We start from the raw sequence: 17,862 nt of genomic DNA, 5'->3' as shown, positions 1-17,862 counted from the left end.
CCAGACTGCCCCGCAAGGAGCTCCTTCCTTCCCAGTGTGGGCCCACCGCAGGCTCGTGGTCCCCCTGCCCCTGCTCCTGAGTGGAAGGCAGAGCTGAGGGAATGCCTTGGAGGGCACCAATCACCCAGGGCCACTCACTGCCACTCCAACCTGAGGGAGACGTGCCACACCTTTCTGTTAAGGTCCTCCTAGAGAGAAGAACCAAGGCAGAGGAGACAGGAAATCCCTGGAGGCTGCCAAACATCTGGACCAAATGCTGAGTGATCTGGAGAGACAGCGTGGTGGGTGCATTTCCCTCCCCCTTCCCCTGGGACTCAGCAGCCAGGGGCATTCCCTGCACATCTGGACAGGCTGTGCCTGGCACAGTGGGAAGGGATCCATGGCAGCCTCGCTGCCCTGCTGCTGCTCTCATGGCCTGCAGGGCTGTTTCCCAGCCTGGGCTTGCTGCAGCTTCTCCCCAGCCTCTGCAGGAAGACATTTGGCACCAGCTGACATGGAGCCCATACTGCACCATGGCCCATGCACACCCTGACATCCCCTGCAATTTCCTGGTCTCCAGGCAGATCAGGAGAGGTGGTGTTTTGGAGAAGGGAAGGTTCTTTCTACTTCCAAAAGTTCATCTGATTTCCTGATCATTCTCCATGACTTTGACCAGTATTGGGTCATGAAGATGGCACCTCCCCGATGGGGAAGAGTCCCATCTCATCCAGCTGTGCCTTTTCTTTCTCAAGCGATGAACCAAAAGTCTGTACAGAAGGTGGCTGTTCCAGAAAGAAGCAGTGGCCTAGTGCCAGCCTTTACTGCAGGAGGGCAGGCAGTTCCAGGCACTGGCACAGGAGGTAATTGCTCCAGTGTGTCCTGACAGGGCCTGACTCTGTCCCCTGGGGCTGGAGGAGCTGTCACAGGGCAGGGAGGGCCAGGGCTGGCAGGGGCTGCTCAGGGATGGGTTTGGCCCCTGTCCCTCCAAGCAGCGATGGCCCAAGCAGCTGCGCTGGCCCCGGGCTCTCCTGCCGGCCTGCTGGGCTTTGTTGGGTGGCACAGCCTGTGCCAAGGGGCGGCAAGGTGCCAGCAGGCCCCAGCTCTGGGCAAACAGAGAACGTCCTGGCCGTATCCACCGTGCTGCCAGCTCAGCAGTGCAGCACAGCGCGGGCTCACGCTCCCCATTGCTCCCACAGAAATGCTTGGCAAGTCCAGTACAGATGCCCTGAATCCACCGAGCACGCCAAGAGTTTTCTGCCCCCAGCATGTACGCAGATCCTGCATGATAGGCACGGTGGTGACACTGTTCACTGTGCCACTTTCTGTGGTCCTGTTCTGTTTTGGGTTCCGGTGGTGGAAGGAACAAAAACAGTAAGTTGTTGCGGATTTCTACCCTCCAGCATCTTCAAAGGCTGCTGATAGTCAGGGAAGATTCCCAGTGAGGCTGCAGTGGAGTTGTGGCCAGTCCATGGCTGTCCAAAGAACTCTGCTGAGGGTTCTGCTGCTGCCCAGTGCTTTCCTTGGCCTCTTCATTGCTGGGCCTTGTCCTGGGGGTCCGCTGGGGCTGCAGCCAGTGCTGGCTCCCCCTGAGGCTGCCTGGCCAGGAGCAGCCCCAGGGGCACAGGGCAGAGGCACAGCAAGGTAGGGAGGAGAAAGAGCGGGGACGAGATGGCCCCTGAAAGGCAGAGGTGCTCTGGGGCCCGCTCCGGGCCAGGGAGCCTGCCCAGAGCCGTCCCCTGCTCGCCGGGGCCTCGAGGGGCAGCTGTCCAGCTGGGCCAAGGTGTGCCAGCCGCTCCAGCCGTGCTGGGGAGCCTTGCCAGCTCTGGGCCCTGCTGTGCAGGAGGGTCCCTGTGTGCCTCTGGCAGCTGGGGCCTCAGCCACTGCTCTCTCCACAGCAGCGCTGCCGCAGCTCCAGCATCCCGGCCGAGAAGGCGTGACTCCCCCTCGCCCCCAGGGAGCCCAGAGAGCGTCGGGTCTGGCAGCTCTCAGACATCGCCTCAGCAGCAGCAGCTGCCCAAGAAAGCAGAGCCCCAGCGCTCCGTGCCTCCCCCACGGCCCCCCAGACCGGTTGTGATGCAGAAGCTTCCCGAGATCCCCCCACCTCCTCCCCTCCCGAGCCCCCCGCCCTGGTCCATCTAGGACTGGAAGTGGGCCAGCCATGGCAGGGCACGGGCCACCAACAGCTTGGGGCACCTGCTCTCCTTTACAAATAACACCCTTACCTATGCACAACAGCCACAGTCACTTTTCATACTGTTCTACCTTCAACAGGAAGGGCTGAAGATTCTTCCCTGTTCTGTTTCATCCTTTACCACTTAGATTTTCATACAGTTGGCTGCTGGCTGCATCTGTTAAAGGCTTTATTAGCATTGCATGTTTTACCCCACCTATCAGGCGAAAAAAATAAAAAAATATTATTCAGTTTAGACTTTGTTTTTAGTGTGGTTGGGCCACTCACATTTTGAGCAATTAATTTTCCATAATACTTCTTCCTTTTTCCTTACTATTCATAAAAAGTTAATCTGGACATAAAAATCACCACAATTACTGAGACTTCTCTCAAAGCCGAGGGGAACCTAGCACAAAATATTCTCCCTGTGTACTGCACAACAAGAAATATTCAGAGGAAACTAGAGTGGCAGCTGAGGCTTGTGGAACTCCCAGAATAATGAGCCTGCAGAGGAGGCAAACAGCCCTAGCCTTGGTTGAGGGAACTTCTCCTCACAGACTCCTCTGAGAATGTGGCACTCCAGGAGGGGAAAGCTTTTAAACCTTTGCCTTACCTTCCTCCTGTGCTAAAATGTAAGGCTCTTCCTGAGAATAAACTGAGCTATAAAATATTCTTCATTCCTCAACAAAGCTACTCAGGTTTTCGATTTATCTTAAAAGAGCAAAACCAAATGGGGCCAGAAATTTCTCATCAAAGCCTGTTTGCAGAGAAACCCCACCATAGGAAAGAAAATATTTATTAGCATCAGTTCACTCAAAAGAAACCCAGCCCTGAATTGAGCAGCGCTTTAAATGAACTTGAATTCACTTTCCTCACATATCAGCTGGTTTGGTTTGCTCTTTTTTTGTCCTAGAGAGAATATTCAAACTATTTGCTCTTGACAGGACTCCTTGGATGGTACTCAAACCTGGTTCCTCATGATGCCTTGTCTGGCCTGTTAATGCAGCCTGTTAGCAGCACCTGGCTTTGCCACCCTGCTCATGGTAGCGGGGCACGGCTGGTGCCATGGTTCCCTCTGGTGACACGGTCCCCTCTGGTGCCACGGTCCCCTCTGGTGCCCGTCCTGGTTTGTGGCATGTCCGTGCTGGTGGAGGATCCCCGCTTGTGCTGCTGACTGCGTTCAACAAGGCCGGTCCTACTCGCAGAGACTAAAGTCACTGCTTTGGGCAGCTTCTTTGAGCGAGTTTAACGCTTACTCATCTCTATGCCAGACCCCTGAAAAGCCACACAGCAACACCATAAAGTCAGCTCATCGACAGAGGTGAGCAGGTCTGAGCAAACAGAAGGTCGGCTTTCAAGCACATTGGGTTTTTAATTTAGTGGAAGCACTCACTCGTTCACGAGCCTTACTTGTCGAAGTGGATTGTGCGATGCTGCTGTCTTGCTTGCGTTCAAGAGAAAGCAGAGGGGAGAAAGGAGTTAAGAAATGAGAGACGCACCTGGGGCGCAGGCTCGGCAGCCAGACGGAGCAGGGCGGCACCGGGCCGCTTTGCCGGAATCCCTTTTGGTGCCGGACAAAGGCGGACGCTGCTCGGCGAGCGGCGCTGGAGCGGCGGCGGCCCCGCCCCGCCCGTCCCGCCCTGCCGCGGGCCGGGGCCGAGCGCTCGGCCGGGCGGGCGCTCGGGATGCTCGGGCAGCGCCGCGGGCCGGGCGGGCGCGATGGAGCCGCCGGAGGGCTGGGACCCCTACGGGCGGCCGGCCCGGCGCACGCAGTGGCTGGTCAGCACCCTCGCCTCCCACTATGGGCTGGTGCGCGGCGTGGAGAACGAGATTGCCGTGCTGGCCACCGGCCTGGACCGCTACCTGCAGGAGATCTTGCAGCGCCTGGGCCGCGCCGGGGCGGGCCGCATCCCCGGCGAGGACTGCCGCACGCTGTGCCGGGTGCTGGGGCTGGAGGAGGCGGCGGAGCCCGAGGAGTGCGCGGGGCTGTGGGACGGGCTCTCGGCCGAGCTCACCTTCCGCCAGTTCCACGCACGGCTCTGCGGCCACTTCAGCACCCGCGCGGGGCCGCGGCTGCCGCCGGGCCGGGAGAGCGAGCACATCGAGACCCAGATCCGCCTGCGCAGCCCCCGCTGCCGCCGCCGCCGCCGCGCCGACCCCGCCGGCCGCGGAGCCGCGGGCAGCGCCGAGCGGCGGCCGCCGGGGCCCCGCTGCCGAGAGCGCTGCGAGGAGATGGTGGCGCTGGAGCGGCCGAGGAGCGCATGGCCAGGCTGCGGGAGGAGAACGGCACCTGCGGGAGCTGCTGGAGCACATGCGCGCCGCCCTGCAGAGCAGCGGGATGCGGTGCCTGGCGCTGCAGGTGAGTCCGGGCCGGCTTCTGCACCGGCCTCCCGGGGGCGGCTCGGCCGGGCCCGAGTGCTGCAGGAGAGATGCTGCTCTTGGAAAGTCAGTGCTATAAATTGAGGCGAATCATTTGATTCAGCCTTTTAAGATCAATTAATAATTTTATTAATTACAGCAAGCGATAGCAAGCAATCAGCGCTGGGTGCAGCTGGGGAGTCTGCGCTCTGCCATGGGGTGACACCCTTCCTTCTCTTCAGTCCCTTTTTATACTTTCCTTTTTCGTATCTTCTCTGCGTTGTGCTGGCAACAGTTGATTTCACAAGAGGGATGATGGGTCTCCTCTGCTGCGGTTATCCAGCCAGTTCCAGCCAGTCCTGCAAGATCTTTCTTTTTTTTTCCATACATAGTTATCACATTGTTTTACAGTATTTGCTTGCGGTTACCTAGCCTTGCCTAATCTTGCAAGTTCCATGCCCCGACCCCCACCCTTTTCCTCTACCCTAATTTCACACTCTTGATGAACAAACAAGGCAATGCAGTTTTTCACATTCCCCCGTTTTTTTTTCTTCTACCATTTTGTTCATCAAATCGTTTTATTTCTTGGTGGGCTAGAATTAAAGTCTCTCCTACTTCAGGATTTCTAGGGAGAGTTTCATATTTGGCTTTGATCAGCATCAGGTGTGCTGCCTTCAATTTTCTTTTTGCTATTCCAATTTTATCTCCTGCTGTTTGCCAATCTGAGGCTATTGTTTTACACTCTCAGTACCTACAGAAATATTCCCTAGGGTAATTGCAATACCCTTTCCCTGGGTTTGATGCTGGACGCATATAAAATCCTATGTTATTAAAACAGGGCTCTACAGGGGCTAGTTTGCATAACCGTGGGGTAAATCTAGGGGGTCTGGATGTTATCTGACTCTGAATTACTCTACTATGTACTCCAGTTATTGTCTACTTAAAGGGTTGGTGCAAAGCTGGGGAACCCTTTCTTTGGTATACAGTACAAAGCACTAACATATTATTTTCCAATAAGGGTGGGGTTATGACCTTGTTTTTATTGCATAATATCTTGTTTTCCCCTCTTGGGTTTGTTGCCTTTCTGGTGTTTCAGAGGCAATCAGACCGGTCGTCTGGGGGAGCCTAGTACTCGGTTGGCAATAGTTGGAGCATTTCAGCATTATTCTATTTGGGGGGGACCTGGCTTTTTCCCCTCTGCCTCGCTCGCCGTCTCTGGTGCTTCAAGCCGCGAGGTGAATTATCTCCTCGGCAGCAGCGGTACTCGCCTGGGCGTCCTTTCCCCTGCTCCCGCCTAACTTCATACTGTTCCCAATTTTTATCTTTGACCGGGGGTGGGTCGCACGGGACCCCCTTTAGTTCCCTCTGACAACACCTTTTTAGAATTTGGGCAACAAATGGAGTGGGTTCGTTAGTATGGAAACAAAAGTTTCCTGATGCACTCCTTTGGTGTATATTTTTTACCAGTCCTCAGACTCGAAACAAATCTACTGATTTTTCAATTTTCTTGATTTTAACACAATTTCTGTTCAGACCCCAGTTGGCGGCCTCCCCCCTTGGCAATGGACCTGCCACCGTTCTTGGCAAATTTTACATGCAAAGCACCTGAAAGGACAACAATCACAATCTACCTTATTACAAATTATCAAATAATCATTAAAATAATTACTAACACACACAAAAGGATAATAAGTATAATCTACCTTATTATAAACTACTAAAAAATTACTAATAAGTAGGTAATTATATCCCTTTTTGTTCTCCTTTGCAACCGACTTAAATGATGCACACAGAGTTCCTAGATTTTTCTTAATGGTAACCTTCAAATTCCTAGGCTGGCTGTCTACTTTCCACTGGTCATCCATGGTGGCTGGACTTTTAACTCGACTGGCATGCGTCCACTCTTTCTCGGCCGTCCGTATCACAGTTCTTGTTTTCTTTCTTCTCAGATTTTACTAAAAGTAGGAACTACTTCATAGGCATATTTAGAATTAGTAAAAATAGTCCCACTTTTTCCTTTCAATAAATTTAGAGCTTTAAGCACAGCATATAATTTGCATGCTTGGGCTGACCAGCTGGGGCTAAGGGGACCAGATTCTACTGTCTTAAATGTTTTCTCATCTATTATAGCATACCCGATTTTTTTTTTTTTAATTTTTTTTTTTTTTCAGAACTCGAGAGAACTTGTCTACATATAATTGAGCTTCTTCTTTTAGTTTTTCTTCCTCATGATCTGGCTTTATTTTTGTTTGTTCCTTTATCTGTTGGAGGTAAACATGTGTTAGTTCTGTAATTGGTTCTTTATATAAAAAAACACTGGGCCGGGTTTTTCAGGCCCGTGGTTTCTTAACTTAGGAGAGGAGACTAGGATGCCTTCATACGTTAGGAATCTGGCATCCATTATCTATTTGTCGGCCTTCTGTTGCAAAACTCCATGAATGTTATGGGGAGATAAGACTTTTAGCTCACTTCCAAAGGTTATCTTCCCAGCTTCCTCTATCAGAAGAGCAGTGGCTGGCTAATGGGATCAAGGAGTTTGGAGAGATATGCTACTGTTTTGGTTTTTTTTTTTGTTTTGTTTTGTTTTGTTGTATGTGTTGGGGTTTTTTTGTTTGTTTGTTCGTTTGGGTTTTTTTTTTGCAATTAATAAATCATCCACATATTGTAATAACACTGTCCCTTCCCCTAAAGAATAACTTGCCAGTATTTGTTCTAAAACTTATCCAAACAGATTTGGGGATTTTGTAAATCTCTGGGGAAGGACTGTCCATCTAAATTTTTTTTTTTTTTGGTTCCAGTCCTTGCCTCCCCTCCTTAGGTATAGGATATTGCTTAATTCTGACAGGTATCTCCGGGTTCCTAATAGTTACTTCAAAGGGTTCAATGTTTAATTTTCCTGTACTATTAGGGGAGTACCAAACCTCTGAATTAATCTTTTTCTCATCCTCAGCCTGGAGAGGACACAATTTTACTGTTAGTTCTCCCTTGCTAATCTCTATCCCTATCCCAAATTTAACTATCAAATCTCTTCTCAGTAAATTATAATCTGCTTTTGGAACTAATAAAAATTACTCAATTACTAATTTGGAGTTACTTTCTAAAAGGACATCCTTGATTACAGGTACTCCAAAGGGTTTCCCTTTGGCTCTAATCACTTGTATTATTTCAGATGAAATCTTACACCCTTGGGGAAGGGTCCGGACACTCGGTCTTTCCGCCCCTGAGTCCACAAGGAACTCATATTCTTGCTTCTGGGGACCTATTTTTAATTTTACCAGGGGCTCTGTTCTTTCTCTTGTCCCCAGCAGATAGAGCCCCTGACACCCCTAATCTTCCTTAAACTGCTCTTCATCAGCCATCCTTTGTCGGCATTCCCGCTTCATATGTCCCTTTTTCCCCCAGTAAAAGCAAACAATCCTATCTCCTCTACCTTGTCTTCCTTCATTCACCTGCCGACCAGCTCCCCTCAAACCTCCTGGGTGGCCACCACCCCTTCTTTGGGGAGATTGCCTCTGTCCTTCCCTTACAGCTGCTAACATAATCTTAGACTGCTTCTTGTAGTTCTCATCCTCCCTCCTAACATAAACCTTCTGAGCCTCCCGCAGTAACTCATCCAGCCCCCTCGCTTGCCTCCCTTCTAACTTTTCCAACTTCTTTCTAATATCCATCCACGAGTTTACCACAAAATGAACTTTCAACAGTGTCTCCCCTTCAGGAGTGTTAGGGTCCACTCCTGAATATAACTGAAAGGCTTTTCTCAGCCTCTCCAACAACTCAGTTGATCTTCATCCTTTTTCTGTTGTTCCTTGAATGCCTTTTGTACATTCTGTCCATGAGGGACAGCCTTCCTTATTCCCTGTATTATTATATTTCGCAAATCACCCATATGGGTATGGTGTAACGGGTCTTGATTATTCCACTGGGGATTCTGTAGGGGCCATTTAGTATCTGCTAATGGTCCCTGCTGATGTTCATCATCCCAGATTCTCATGCCCGTTTCCCTAATCATTCTCCTTTCTTCTGCAGAAAACAAAATCCCTAACATGGATTGCATCTCCTCCCAAGTATAAATATTAGGTCCCAAAAAATGATCCAACCGCTCCACCACCCCTAAAGGATCTTCTAACAAATTTCCGAGTTCCTTTTTAAATTCCCTAGCATTCCCCGAGTTTAATGGGACGGATATGTACCCTATTCCTAGAATCTGGGCAGGCTGTCCTGGTTGCGCTGCATTTGGGTTAGGCACCATTCCCATTCCATGCTCCCTAAGGGGAAATATAGCCAATTCTTGCTTTCCCTTTTGTCGGGTCTGGCTTCGGGTTACTCGCCGAGAACCCTCAGGGATATTTTCCTCCAACCTTTCACCTTCTGGACCCTCATCCTCCGATAATTCTTGGGTGGGTGCCGAGGGACCCGGGTGGTCTACTAGCAAAGGATCCGGGGGCGGGGGGTATAAAGGTTGTGGCGGTGGAGGTGGCAATGGAAGAGAGGGTGGTGGTGGCAGTATATAGGGAGGGGGGATACCTGGGGGTAATTCAATTTCTTTTGGCCTCTTTTTCTTCCTCTCGATATTGAGAGCAAATAATTTTGTCCTTGTCTATCCTCTTATCTAGAGGACTGCATATTTACTTTTTTCTAAATTAAGGGGTTCTTTTGAATTAATGTAAATATTTAAGGCCTGACAGATCCAATCCTCAAAAGACCCAAATATCGGCCAATATAACTGATCCCCTCTTAATTGTTTCCCCCCCCAAACTTCCATGCAGTAATGAGCCATTTTTTCTTTATCTTTTCCCTTCCTAGAAGGAAAGGCATTCCAGTATTTAATCATTGAGCCTAATGGACTATTCTCTGAAATATGGGGAAGTTTTACAGGGATTCCCCCACCCATGGGTTCAGCAGGCTTGCTTTTCCTCTGACCCATCTTCTGGAGTGCCTTCTAACACACACACACTTGCTTCCCTCAATTCGTGGCCCAGTCCGTCGCCGGATATGGGAACCGCACTACTATGAGGTCCGCACTTGCCTGGGGAGTCCGAGCTGCCGGCCCCCCTCTCATACACCACACTCGTCACACTGCAGGATTCCCGACCCCCGACCAGGCGGTCCTGTTCTCCCAGAACAGGCCTCCTCCGGACACCAGGTCCTTCGGAAAATACTTACACCATCCGGTGTCTTTGCCCGGGGCTTCGTGCACAAAGATTAAGGGGGTCGCCGGCAGTTCTTTGCTTGCTATCGGATTTTAGGTTCATCGGTCGGAGTCCGGGGAGGAGTGTCCCCGTAAGGCCACTGTTAAAGCAAAGGCAGTGGGGCGCCTCCTTAGCGAGGCCCCCTCTCCAGGTGTTCCGATCCGAGTCACGGCACCAAATTTGTTATAAATTGAGACGAATAATTTGATTCAGCCTTTTAAGTTAAATTAATAATTTTATTAATTACAGCAAGCAATAGCAAGCAAACAGTGCTGGGTGCAGCTGGGGAGTCTCCGCTCCGCCAAGGGCTGACACCCTTCCTTCTCTTCAGTCCCTTTTTATACTTTTCTGTTTCGTATCTTCTCTGAGTTGTGCTGGCAACAATTGATTTCACAAGAGGGGTGATGGGTCTCCTCCACTTGAGGTTATCAGTTCCAGCCAGTCCTGCAAGATCTTTTTTTTTTTGTTTCCATATATAGTTATCACATTGTTTTACAGTATTTGCTTGCAGTTACCTAGCCTTGCCTAATCCTGCAAGTTCTATACCCTGACCCCCACCCTTTTCCTCTACCCTAATTTCACACTCTTGATGAACAAACAAGGCAATGCAGTTTTTCACAGTCAGTGGTTGTCACCCCTCCACTGCTGGACCGAGACCGCAGTTGTTCATTCAGCCTTGGCATTAACTTTTTTTTATAAAGTTGAGTTACAGGGAGGCTTTAAGGAGCAAGGTATGGCACCGGTGTGCCATTAACTATAGTTATGGATAGCACTCTATTTAAAGTGTAGGGGAGCTCAGCTAAACAAACCCACGTGTACAATGCTGCTGCTTCTTCTACTGCACGTGCAGTCAGGATGTGCTGATAGCATTTGCTGGATGTGCACCACCACAGGGTTTTTCCTGAAGTAACAACTTTTGGATTCTTACCTGCACAAGCAGATGCAGTGTCTCCGTCAGAAGTGCCTATAAGAAATATTGGAAGGATGTTTTCTTCAGAGTGTGGTCACAAGAGTTCAGAGTTGGAGCCAGTTCTGCAGGCAGACTGATTAATAGTCTGGGGCTCCTCTGCAGAGCCCCATTAATTCTGGGGCTGGCTTCTGCTGGTTCTGCTATCCTGGCTCGAGTGACACACTTAACAGCAGTTCCATTACTCTGTCATGAAATAGCGTGGAACAGGCAGAGCAGGGAAGGGCAGCATGAACCGATTGTTCTGGCAGCTCTGACCAGGTCTGACCAGGTCTGATTTGATACTCAGCACTCACAGAACCCTGCTCCACCTGTGACACTTCCACTTGCAGTAGATGACTGTTCTCTTCACAATGTCCAGCAAGGCAGGTCAAAGACACTTTCACCATTTGCATCTAAAAAAGGGAAAGGAAATCAGCAGCAGCCATGAAGTCACCAGTCTGAGGTCCCAGGAAGAATGAAAACTACAAAGAGGAGAGCCCCAGAACACCCCTAGCTGCTCCCTGCCCTCTTCTTCTGAACACAACTTCATTGGAAATCTTTTTCAGCAAACTTCTTGACTCCTAAGTACAGACCATAGTGATGACATTACAGGTATACAGAAACTTGTGCAATAACATAATAGTGAGTAGTTTGAAAAGTGAATGCATAGCTAGGTATTAAAATCTACTTTCCAGATATTGTTTCCTTGTCCTCAGTATTTGGCAAAGGTCAAGTAGCATTAGTTGCTGATCAACTCTATGTGATCAAAAAAAAAAAAGCCAACAAAGCCCAATCCAGCTACTTTCAGTCTTAATTAAAATCTATCAATTTCTCCCTGCTTTGTGCTCCTGGTCATTACAGGTGGGCCTGCAGGGAGGACTTTCCCTACTCCACGGCTGGATGCTGCACACAAGTCCAGCTCCCATTGCAGGGGTGAGTAATGTGTCCTTGCTCACCCCACAGGCTGAGCTCTGGTTTTGTGCAATCCATTCCTGGAAAATGGAAATATTTCTCTTAAGGTCCCCTGAGAAGAAAGAACAAACCTACAGGAGAGAGTAAGTCCCTGGAGGAATCCAAACATCTGGAACAAATCCTGAGTGATCTGGAGAGACGCTGTGGTGGGTGCATTTCCCTCAGCCTTTCCCTGGGACTCAGCAGCTGGGACCTTTCCCTGCACATCTGGACAGTCCCTGCCCAGCACAGTGGGAAGGGATCCATGGCAGCCTCGCTGCCCCGCTGCTGCTCTCACAGCCTGCAGGGCTGTTTCCCAGCCTGGGCTGGCTGCAGCTTCTCCCCAGCCTCTGCAGGAAGCCCCAACTGCACCACGGGCTTGCAATCCCCGGCAATTTCCTGGCCTCCAGGCAGTTCAGGCAGGGCGCTGTTTGTAAAACAGTGGGTCCTGTGGCAGCCCCAAGAGCCTTGGCCTCTTCCTGACCCTTATCCATGTCTTTGACAAGTATTGCATCCTGAGGATGCCACCTCCCCAGTGGGGAATGGTTACACCTGATCCAGCTGACCCTTTTCCTTTCTCCAGAGATGGACCACAGGGCTTTGCTGAACGCAGCACTCTCTGGAGGAAGCAATGGCTCCATGCCAGCCCCCGATGCACGAATGAGGGAGATGCCAGACAGTGCCACAGAAGGTGATTGCTGTGCCAGGCTCAGCCAGCCTGAGCAGTCCTGGAGGGGTCCCTCCGTGGGAGCCACATCCTGAAACCTGGGAGTGGCTGCACGGGGTGCCCAGGATGGGGAAAGGCCGGAGAGGGAGAGCAAGGCTCCAGTGTGTCCTGACAGGGCCTGACTCTGTCCCCTGGGGCTGGGGGAGCTGTCACAGGGCAGGGAGGGCCAGGGCTGGCAGGGGCTGCTCAGGGATGGGTTTGGCCCCTGTCCCTCCAAGCAGCGATGGCCCAAGCAGCTGCGCTGGCCCCGGGCTCTCCTGCCGGCCTGCTGGGCTTTGTTGGGTGGCACAGCCTGTGCCAAGGGGCGGCAAGGTGCCTGCAGGCCCCAGCTCTGGGCAAACAGAGAACGTCCTGGCCGTATCCACCGTGCTGCCAGCTCAGCAGTGCAGCACAGCGCGGGCTCACGCTCCCCATTGCTCGCACAGACATTATCACTGAAACAGGAATATATGTCCTGGATCCAGTGCGCATCCCAAGAATTGTCTGCCCCCAGCATGTACACAGGTCCTGCATGATAGGCACGGTGGTGACACTGTTCACTGTGCCACTTGTGCTGATGGGCTGCTATCTTGGCATTCGGAAGCTGTACGAGAGCAGTCAGTAGTTCATTTTTCTCCACAGTTTTCTTGTAACTCTGCTCATAGCACTGGTACCGAACTTGTAGTCATGCTGCAGTGGAGCTGTGGCCAGTCCATGGCTGTGCAAAGAACTCTGCTGAGGGTTCTGCTGCTGCCCAGTGCTTTCCTTGGCCTCTTCATTGCTGGGCCTTGTCCTGGGGGGCCGCTGGGGCTGCAGCCAGTGCTGGCTCCCCCTGAGGCTGCCTGGCCAGGAGCAGCCCCAGGGGCACAGGGCAGAGGCACAGCAAGTTCTCAACAGTATTTGGGCAACACAGTTCAGGAGAGGACACTGCTTATTTAGTAGCTCATGTAAAGTTTCATGGTAACAGTGATTTTACCACACAAGTAAATTTGTTCCCGTTCCGTGTTTAAAGAAATCCAACCTGATGAAGGTTTGGCTTTGGCCTTGAGGCTTTGCTCTTTGTGTGAGCCCTGTTCTGGATTGATTCCCACTCAGTCTTGGAGCCAGTTTGGGGTAAAGGCTCATCCCGGCCCTGACTCTTGGCAGTTCTGGGCTCAAAGGGACCATCAATGCTGCACTGCACATGACGGGGGTTTAGGGCTGGATTATCAAAGGGCTCTGAGAAGTTTAAATTACAGTCTTTTTTTCTACATCGTTTTCTTTACGGAATTCCTTCCCTTTTTTAAAACTTGAAAGTTTGAAAAAGTTGAAAACTTGAAAGTTTGAAAAAAACCTTATTTTCCAGAGCTTATTCCAGTTATTTGATAAAGTGAATTATGGCCTATTTACCCCATGGCTGAATTAGAAAACAGTAAGTACAATAATATGAAATAATATTTACACTCCTATGTCTTTCACAGACTCATGAAACTTATGTTGGCTTGATGTGACCAACAGAAGAGTTTTGCTCTGCTTTTAGTTCAAAGAAGAAGCAGCCTCGGAACCTGTTGAGAAGACTCTCTTCACTTCATAGCTGAAGCAAACTTCCAGGGTTCTTTATTGAGGAATATAAAATCTATCTTTTCTGTATATATTCCTGACAAGTAACCGATGGAAATTAGGGATTTGGACTCTTTGGGAAGTACTGACCAGTTGGACATTGGCTCTCTGAAGCTCACTCTGTAATAATCAGTCTTTTTCAGAAGAGAATGTTCAGTATCTTCCTGGCATTACATTTATATTTGTATTCAAAAAGACATCTTGAAAGAGATTTACAACAGCTCTTTACGGTGCCTTAGTTGACTTCTATCTCTTTCACCATAGGTGCCGATGAAAACCTGGATGGCTCCATTAAAAAAGCTGCAAAGCAGATCCTGGAAAAGGGCGCATACATCTGCTCCCACCCTCTAGACAGGAACTTCTGATCCCTCCCTGACAGCAGGCACTCATGAATGGAAATCAGGGACGAATTTGCTGCAGTTCCTGTATTGGACACCTTAAAAGCATCTGTTATTTAATGTCTTTACTAAATGTATCTGTATAAAATAAAACTTCTTTCTAACCACAATTCATAGGAAAAGGATAAATGAAGAGATTTTATTTAAAGCTGAAGTGACTTGATTATAGACATAGATTAGATTGATACAGATATAGATATATAAATTAGATATAGATATAGATATAGATATAGATATAGATATAGATATAGATATAGATATAGATATAGATATAGATATAGATATAGATAGATATAGATATAGATAGATATAGATATAGATAGATATAGATAGATATAGATATAGATATAGATATAGATATAGATATAGATATAGATATAGATATAGATATAGATATAGATATAGATATAGATATATCCAGTGTGGTGGTGTCTGTAGCTCTTCTCTTGAGCACTGAGGTCTTGAGGTGTTGTTTCTATTGTGTTTTCAATTGCAATTCTGTTTCAATGCTCGGTTCTATAAACCTCCCACTTTTGTGTTGCTATAGCATATTTTATCCTTAATGGATTGTTCCTTTCCCCTTGTGTTGTTGGTTTTGCCCTGGTTGTCCAACTTCCCAAAGACCTGCCCTTTGTAGCCGAATGTTCCCTGTTCCTCGTGCCACTGAATGTCAATCCCTTCTCATAATTGCCCCTTTCTCCAGAAACTTCCCTGTCCTTTTTGTATCCTTCGAGGCTCCATTGGTTTGTTTCAATTGTTTCCCTCCCCTCTAATTCCCTATTGGTTTAAACATTGTAATCCCCGCCTTGTGCTCCTCCCCAGGATTCTCCCAGTTGGTTAAAGCTCTGTACCCTCTCCTGTTTAAAAACCCTCCCGCAGCCTGCATTTGTGTGTTTCTGTCACTGACTCTCCTGGCAATAAACGCAGTTAGCAATCATACAGAAGACCTCTCCTTATTCCTTGTCCCTGCTCTTGACACTTTGCTCCTGTGCCATAGAGCAGTTGTGCCCTACAGCCGCACCCTGAATTGCGTGGCTGGAGAGACAGCATGGTGGGTACATTTCCCTCCCCCTTCCCCTTGGACTCAGCAGCTGGGACCCTTCCCTGCACATCTGGACAGGCCGTGCCCGGGACAGTGGGAACGGATCCATGGCAGCCTTGCTGCCCCGCTGCTGCTCTCAGGACCTGCAGGGCTGTTTACCAGCCTGGGCTGGCTGCAGCTTCTCCCCAGCCTCTGCAGGAAGGCATTTGGCACCAGCTGATAAGGAGCTCAAATTGCGCCATGGGCCTGAGATGCCTGCAATTTCCTGCTCTCTGGGGAGATGCAGAGAGGCAGCTGTTTACTGAAGGGTGGAGTTTTGGAGCAGCTCCAAAACTCTGGGCATTTTCCTTGTCTTTATCCACCTGTTTGACAAGTATTGCTGGGAGCAGAAGAGCACAGCAGAGAGGAATTATGACAGGCAGGCTCAGGGCTTTGGGCACTGAGCAGTCCTGTGCCAAGAGGCGGCAAGGTGCCTGCAGGCCCCAGCTCTGGGGAAAACAGAGAGTGAGAATGTGCTGGCCATATCCACCGTGCTGCCAGCTCAGCAGTGCAGCATAGCAATGGCTCACTCTTCCCATTGCTCCCAAGATGCAGCTGGCACCTCAACACATGCTGACAAAATCTGGAAAAGCATGAGAAGAGATTTCTGCTGGGGAACATCTTGTTTGATGAAGTTGATGGCCATTGTGGCTGGTGCAGCACTTGGCCTGATGATGTGCTCGGCTGGAATCTGGTATTTCTGCATGAGAAATTGGTGAGTGTTTTGCTGATCTCATTCTCCAAGAGCTTCCTTTAAAGGCTGCTGACAGTCAGGGAAGATTCCCAGTGAGGCTGCAGTGGAGTTGTGGCAGTCCATGGCTGTCCAAAGAACTCTGCTGAGGGTTCTGCTGCTGCCCAGTGCTTCCCTTGGCCTCTTCATTGCTGGGCCTTGTCCTGGGGGGCCGCTGGGGCTGCAGCCAGTGCTGGCTCCCCCTGAGGCTGCCTGGCCAGGAGCAGCCCCAGGGGCACAGGGCAGAGGCACAGCAAGGTGGGGAGGAGAAAGAGCGGGGACGAGATGGCCCCTGAAAGGCAGAGGCGCTCTGGGGCCCGCTCCTGGCCAGGGAGCCTGCCCAGACCTGTCCCCTGCTCGCCGGGGCCTCGAGGGGCAGCTGTCCAGCTGGGCCAAGGTGTGCCAGCCACTCCAGCTGTGCTGGGGAGCCTTGCCAGCTCTGGGCCCTGCTGTGCAGGAGGGTCCCTGTGTGCCACTGGCAGCTGGGGCCTCAGCCACTGCTCTCTCCACAGCAGCGCTGCCGCAGCTCCAGCATCCCGGCCGAGAAGGCGTGACTCCCCCTCGCCCCCAGAGAGCCCAGAGAGCGTCGGGTCTGGCAGCTCTCAGACATCGCCTCAGCAGCAGCAGCTGCCCAAGAAAGCAGAGCCCCAGCGCTCCGTGCCTCCCCCACGGCCCCCCAGACCGGTTGTGATGCAGAAGCTTCCCGAGATCCCCCCACCTCCTCCCCTCCCGAGCCACCCACCCTGGTCCATCTAGGACTGGATGTGGGCCAGCCACGGCAGGGCATGGGCCACCAACAGCTTGAGGCACCTGCTCTCCTTTACAAATAACACCCTTACCTATGCACAACAACCAGAGTGTCTCTTCATACTGTTCTACCTTCAACAGGAAGGGCTGACGATTCTTCCCTGTTCTGTTTAATCCTTTACCTCTTAGATTTCATACAGTTGGCTGCTGGCTGTATCTCTTAAAGACTTTATTAGCACTGCATGTACCCCACCTATCAGGGGAAAAAAAATAAAAAAATTTATTCAGTTTAGACTTCGTTTTTAGTGTGGTTGGGCCACTCACATTTTGAGCAATTAATTTTCCATAGTACTTCTTCCCTTTTCCTTACTATTCATAAAAAGTTCATCTGGACTTAAAAGGCACCAGAATTACTGAGATTTCCCTCAATGCCCAGAGGGGAATCTAGCATAAAATACTCTCCCTGTGTACTGCACAACAAGAAATATTCAGAGGAAAATACAGTGGCAGTTGAGGCTTGTGGAACTCCCAGAATAATGAGCCTGCAGAGGAGGCAAACAGCCCTGGCCTTGGTTGAGGGGACTTCTCCTCACAGATTCCTCTGAGAATGTGGCACTCCAGGAGGGGAAAGCTTTTAAACCTTTGCCTTACCTTCCTCCTGTGCTAAAATGTAAGGCTCTTCCTGAGAAAAAACTGAGCTACAAACAATTCTTCATTCCTCAACAAAGCTACTCAGGTTCTGGATTTATCTTAAAAGAGCAAAACCAAATGGGGTCAGAAATTTCTCATCAAAGCCTGTTTGCAGAGAAACCCCACCATATGAAACAAAATATTTATTAGCATCAGTTCACTCAAAAGAAACCCAGCCCTGGATTGAGCAGCACTTTAAATGAACTTGAATTCACTTTCCTCACATATCAGCAGGTTTGGTTTGCTTTTTTTTGTCCTAGAGAGAATATTCAAACAGGACTCCTTGGATGGTCCCCAAACCTGGCTCCTCATGAT

The 17,862-nt window shown here is 50.1% G+C and overlaps 1 protein-coding gene across 1 annotated transcript; it reads left to right on the top strand.

Annotated features, from left to right (window-relative positions):
* The first annotated feature begins 1,261 nt into the window (after positions 1–1,261).
* LOC146764602 (uncharacterized) lies at positions 1,262–14,266 on the top strand. The gene is made up of 8 exons (XM_085564044.1): positions 1,262–1,350; positions 1,875–2,046; positions 3,421–3,470; positions 3,730–4,387; positions 4,419–4,508; positions 9,754–9,787; positions 12,180–12,287; positions 14,166–14,266. Exons 1-8 carry the CDS (start codon positions 1,262–1,264, stop codon positions 14,264–14,266), a joined length of 1,302 nt encoding a protein of 433 aa, XP_085420170.1.
* The last annotated feature ends 3,596 nt before the right edge of the window (positions 14,267–17,862 follow it).

Source organism: Lonchura striata, chromosome 32 (assembly GCF_050655825.1).
Source record: "Lonchura striata isolate lonStrDom1 chromosome 32, ASM5065582v1, whole genome shotgun sequence".
In the NCBI taxonomy this organism is placed as follows: domain Eukaryota; kingdom Metazoa; phylum Chordata; class Aves; order Passeriformes; family Estrildidae; genus Lonchura; species Lonchura striata.
This window is presented reverse-complemented; position numbering and strand designations above follow the sequence as displayed.